Raw genomic sequence first — 5,138 nt, forward strand, 5'->3', positions numbered from 1 at the left:
TCAGCAAAACCTTCAGCACCTGCTCCTCTTCCTCAGGGGAACTACTATGAGAGGCAGCTGGACATGATGAAGCAGAACATGGAGGTGGAGAGGAAGGACATCTCCCAGGCCTTCAAGGTGAGGAGGAGGAGGAGGAGCCTGCAGCTGCAGAGGTTCTGGTGCTGGTGGGTCCGACTGAGCTGTTGGTTCCTCCTCAGCTGGAGATCAGTGAGCTGGAGGAGCAGAAGGTCCAGCTGGAGCAGCAGGTGAAGCAGCTGAAGGAGACGGTGGCCAGACTGCAGGTCCAGGTCCAGCAGGGAGGAGGGAGGAGCGGCGAGGTGGAGCGCAGGTCCGGACCGACCCGTCTCCCGTCGAGTTCTGCCGCCGATCCGTTCTAACCGTTCTCCCCTCCCAGGATGCAGCGGGAGCGCGCCGAGCTGGAGCAGAACTACGCCACAGAGATCAGCAACCTGGTCCAGAAGCTGAGCGGCGAGAAGGAGCAGCTGGAGGCGGAGCTAAAGCTCAGGATGGACCAGGAGCTGATGCGCGTCAGGTGGGTGGCAGGAGGTTCTGTCAGAACCACAACCAGGTTTTTATTGGACCCGAGGTAAGAAAGCAGCTCTGTGAGCAGGAAGGAGAGCCAGAATCGACAGGCCGAGGCTCGGCGCCGCCTCCTCCAGGAGAGGAAGAACCTGAAGGAGCAGCTCTGCAGCCTCCAGGAGGCCCAGGCTGGACTGGAGGAGGTTCTGGAAGCTTCCAGGACCAGGTGTTCGGACCTGGAGAACCGGCTGGAGGAGAGCATCGTCTCCAGGGATTCTCTAGAGGTTCTGAAAAGACGTCTGGTCTCTGAGAGGAGCTGCATGCAGGAGGAGCTGCAGCAAGTGAGGGAGGAGGGGGCGGAGCTCCAGCTTCAGGTGGAGCATCTGAGGGCGGAGCTTAGAGAGCGAAGCTCCTCCCCCACGCTGCAGACAGTCGCCCTCCTCAGGGCTGAGCTGGAGAAGCTTCAGGAGGTTCTGAGGAGCAGAACGGAGTCCATTTCCAGACTGACGGCTGAACTGGACTCCTTAAAGACGGACCGGGACCGGCTGACCCAGGACCGGGACCGGCTGACCCAGGACCGGGACCGGCTGACCCAGGACCGGGACCGGCTGACCCAGGACCTGAAAGAGCAGGCCGTGGTCGTGGACACGCTGCAGCTCCAGCTGGACCAGAGGAGGAGCACTGAGGCTGCACTGCAGGAGGAGCAGAACCGGGCCTTACATCTCCGGTCCAGTCTGCTGGAGGAGCAGGAGGAGGTGAGCCGCCTGAACCAGGAGAACAGAACCTACATGCGTCTGGTGGACCAGCTGTCTGCTCAGATCGTGGAGATGGAGGAGGAGATCTCCTCCCTGAGGGAGCACCTCCGAGGCCTCAGCCAGCAGCTCAACGACACCGCCGACCTGGTTCTGGACCTGCGGCGCCAGCTCAACTCCAGAACCAGCCAGGCGGAGAGGCTGCGGGTGGAGGCTGCAGACGGGACCTCGGAGCAGGTGGTGCTTCTGCAGCGGGCCCTGCAGAACTCTCAGAACCAGCTGAGCAGCACCAAGGAGGACTTTGAGCGCCAGAAGGGGAGGCTGGCCCAGCAGCTGATGGAGCTGGAGAACCTGGTTCTGGACCTGGAGGACGGGTCCGAGGCGGCCGGTCCTCACAGGTTTGTGAGGCGGACCCAGACACTCGCCGAACCGGCCAATCAGAGTGCATCATCTCTAACTGAATGAACCAATCGCAGCGCAGCATCTCTAACTGAATGAACCAATCGCAGCGCAGCATCTCTAACTGTATGAACCAATCAGAGCGCAGCATCTCTAACTGAATGAACCAATCGCAGCGCAGCATCTCTAACTGTATGAACCAATCAGAGCGCAGCATCTCTAACTGAATGAACCAATCAGAGCGCAGCATCTCTAACTGAATGAACCAATCAGAGCGCAGCATCTCTAACTGAATGAACCAATCAGAGCTCAGCATCTCTTCCATTCCCCCTGCATGGACCCGGTTCTGTTCTAACAGCCTGACCTCCTGTAGCTCCATCCGCCTCTGCATGTGAATCACTAATCCTGACATCTGATCATCCAGAACCTGGGTTCTGATTCTGGTTCAGTCCGGTCTGTGTGGGTTTTTCTCCTACAGGACTCAGCTGGAGGAGGTCCGATCGGAAAACGCAGCTCTGCAGGAACGGCTGAAGGTTCTGCAGCAGGAGGTCCAGAACCTGGAGGACGAGGCTGAGAAGAAAAGGTGAGTCCGGCTGCGGGTCAGAACCTGTTCTGCTGACGTTTCGCTGGAGGAGCTTGAACCCAGACTCTGGTGTTCTCCTTGCAGGAGGAGGCTGCAGGAGGTGGAACTGGACCGGGAGCGGAGCAGAGAGGAGGAGGAGCGTCTGCACAGAGAGGTCCGGTTCTGCAGCAGACCTTCAGGGTTTAACTGAAGCACAGCGGCAGCTAGCCGTAGCTAACCAGGATTAACTGGGCCCAGTAGAACCATCAGAACTCAGACCGTGGTCCAGCTGCTTCATGACTCACAGCCTCATAAATAGCAGCACCAGTTGAGCTGGACCTGCTTCAGAGAAGCACAGCGTGGTTCTGCTTTAGTTGGACCTCACGGCAGCCTTTGACCCAGAGAACTTTCTGGGCTCCATCCGGGTCCAGATGATCAGTCTGTTCCTCAGAAAATATTCCGCTTGGTTTTAGGGTTCCTGTTTGGACCTGATCTCCATAGAAGGAAGTAGTTTCACAGTGGAGGCCAAGTTTTCAAAATAAAAGCCCTGTCAGTTGAATGGTTCCTGAACAGAAGATTCCACCTGGAATCATCTTCTAGAAAGTTCTGATTCTACTTGGTGTTCGTCCAGATGAAATTCCAGACGCCTGACCCGTTTTTACTCCTGCAGAACTCCAGCTACCGGGAGGAGGTTCTGGAGCTGAGCAGCAGGAACCTGCAGCTCAGCAGCGAGAACGGTGAGCTCAGCAGCCGTCTCCATGGAGAGCAGGAGTCGGTCCGGATGCTCCAGGAGCGCCTGGCAACGGTTACTAAGAAGCAAGAGGAGGAGGGAGCTGCAGTAAGTCAGACAAGTTCCGTTTGGACCGAGTTCAGAACCAGAAATGTTGGAGCTGACGGGTGGACGGTTTCAGGTGCAGCAGCTGCAGGAGGAGAAGGTGAAGCTGCAGGAGGAGATGGTGAAGCTGCAGGAGGAGCTGATCTCCTTCAGGGAGAAGGTAAGAATCCGTCTGTTGGTCCGTTTCTGCAGCCGCTGGTTCTGTTCACTGACCTGCTGGCTGCTCCTCAGCTGGGCAGCCAATCACAGCAGGAGGCGGAGCTTAGACGGCTGATGATGAAGCTGCAGAAGGTGGAGCAGGAGAAGCAGGAGCTGCAGAGGGAAACAGAGAACCGGACCCAACAGGTCAGAACCGAGCCATCTGGTCCAAACGGCTCCCCCTGCAGGTCCTAGAGTGTAGTCACATCTTTGCTGGTTCTCCTGCAGGTGGAGCAGCTGCAGCAGCAGGTGGAGCAGCTGCAGCAGCAGGTGGAGCAGCTGCAGCAGCAGGTGGAGCAAGTGGAGCAGCTGCAGCAGCAGGTGGAGCAGCTGCAGCAGCAGGTGGAGCAGCTGCAGCAGCAGGTGGTGTCTCTGCAGGCGGAGGCAGAGCTGCTGCGCTCCCAGCTGCTCGCCTCCACCCAGGACAAACTAGGCCACGCCCAGGAGGTGACCCAGCTCCACAGGAAGCTGGGTGAGGCGCTCAGTAAGGTGAGCTCACCTGACGCCGCCCCACCCTGCCCGGCTCTGACCGGGTTCTGATCAGGTTCTGATGGTGCAGGTGGAGGAGACGCAAGCAGATGTCAGGAGGCTGATGGAGGAGAAGGAGGAGCTTCAGCAGAACCTCCAAGATGAGACCCGGAGACTCCTGGTCCAGAACCAGGAGCTCCGACAGCAGGTACCTCACAGGGCGGGTGATGGCTGAGTGGGCGGAGCTTCTCCACCCGCAGGCAGGACTCCACCCAATCAGCCGCTTCCTTAGAAACGTTTTAGCGGTCAGAACAAAAATGGCCTGAATTGTTGTGATCAGCTGGCTGGTCTGCAGGTCCAGGAAGTTCAGCAGCAGCAGAAGCTCAGGTCCAGATTAGAAGCGGCGACGGCTCGGGCGCACGCCCAGGACCAGGTCAGGATCCGGGTCAGAACCACGATCCAGAAGGACCGGGGAGGGTTTCAGTCCATCTGTTCTCTTTGGTTAGGACTGATCAGAACCGTGTTCTGGTTCTAGGAGAAGGAGCAGCAGCTGGAGGAGGAGGTGAAGCTGAGGAGAACCCAGCTCAGCATGAAGCAGGTGGGTTCAGAACCACCCGGCGGTCCGCCTCAGCAGGTTCTGCTTCTGACCTCTGCGCTGCTTTCAGGAACAGTTCGACAAGGCCACGGCGGCGCTGCAGCGGCGGGCGGACCAGCTGGAGGTCCAGCTGAAGGCTCTGCGTCTGGTTCTGCAGGACAAGGTCCAGGAGCTGAAGGAGCAGGTGAGTCTGGTTCTGCGGGCCTCAAACCGCCGGACTCCTCCTTCGTTCCACCGACCTGCGTTCTCCTTCAGGTGGAGAAGAACGTCCAGAGCAGCGGCCTGCTGAAGGACCTGTACCTGGAGAACGCCCAGCTGATGAAGGCGCTGCAGGTGACCGAGCGCCGCCAGAAGCAGGCGGAGAAGAAGAACCGCACGCTGGAGGATAAGGTCGGCGCTCTGAACCAGCTGCTGAAGGAAGTGGTGGCCACCGTCCTCTCCACCTGAGGGCGCCGGCCAATCAGGATGGGCGGGTTCTGCTGCCCGACCCAAACCAGCCTTATTGTTTGTAGAAAATCTGATTATTTCTAATAAAACTTTTTAATTAAATGATTCTTTACTCACTGCAGCTAAAATGATTTTACAGAAGATGCTTTAGAAGCGGGTCAGGAGCAGCTGGTGGGCGTGGCCTCCACCTGGACAGATGCAGATCTCCTTCCTGTTTAGGTTCATCCAGTCTCAGCAGTTGAGGTGATGCGTTCAAGTTTTGTAGGAACGTTGAGAACTAACAGGTCTGCATTATTTCTGGATAATTTAATCTGTTTAATGACCAGGGGCGGATTTAGGAAATGTGGGGCCCCAGGCAGACAG

At 58.0% G+C, this 5,138-nt stretch overlaps 1 protein-coding gene across 1 annotated transcript in view; it reads left to right on the plus strand.

Moving 5' to 3' along the window:
- The window catches only part of ninl (ninein like), a 17,700-nt gene extending 12,825 nt beyond the window's left edge, over positions 1-4,875 (plus strand). The window contains exons 14-29 of the mRNA XM_015377532.1: positions 5-117; positions 198-328; positions 395-532; positions 611-1,669; positions 2,149-2,253; positions 2,338-2,407; positions 2,903-3,070; positions 3,144-3,227; positions 3,299-3,412; positions 3,494-3,535; positions 3,587-3,754; positions 3,825-3,941; positions 4,089-4,166; positions 4,269-4,331; positions 4,399-4,512; positions 4,584-4,875. Coding sequence (XP_015233018.1) covers positions 5-117; positions 198-328; positions 395-532; positions 611-1,669; positions 2,149-2,253; positions 2,338-2,407; positions 2,903-3,070; positions 3,144-3,227; positions 3,299-3,412; positions 3,494-3,535; positions 3,587-3,754; positions 3,825-3,941; positions 4,089-4,166; positions 4,269-4,331; positions 4,399-4,512; positions 4,584-4,775 — 2,756 coding nt within the window. The 3' untranslated portion in view covers positions 4,776-4,875. The remainder of the gene's footprint in view (positions 1-4; positions 118-197; positions 329-394; positions 533-610; positions 1,670-2,148; positions 2,254-2,337; positions 2,408-2,902; positions 3,071-3,143; positions 3,228-3,298; positions 3,413-3,493; positions 3,536-3,586; positions 3,755-3,824; positions 3,942-4,088; positions 4,167-4,268; positions 4,332-4,398; positions 4,513-4,583) is intronic.
- The last annotated feature ends 263 nt before the right edge of the window (positions 4,876-5,138 follow it).

Source organism: Cyprinodon variegatus, unplaced genomic scaffold (assembly GCF_000732505.1).
Source record: "Cyprinodon variegatus isolate N-32 unplaced genomic scaffold, C_variegatus-1.0 Scaffold156, whole genome shotgun sequence".
In the NCBI taxonomy this organism is placed as follows: domain Eukaryota; kingdom Metazoa; phylum Chordata; class Actinopteri; order Cyprinodontiformes; family Cyprinodontidae; genus Cyprinodon; species Cyprinodon variegatus.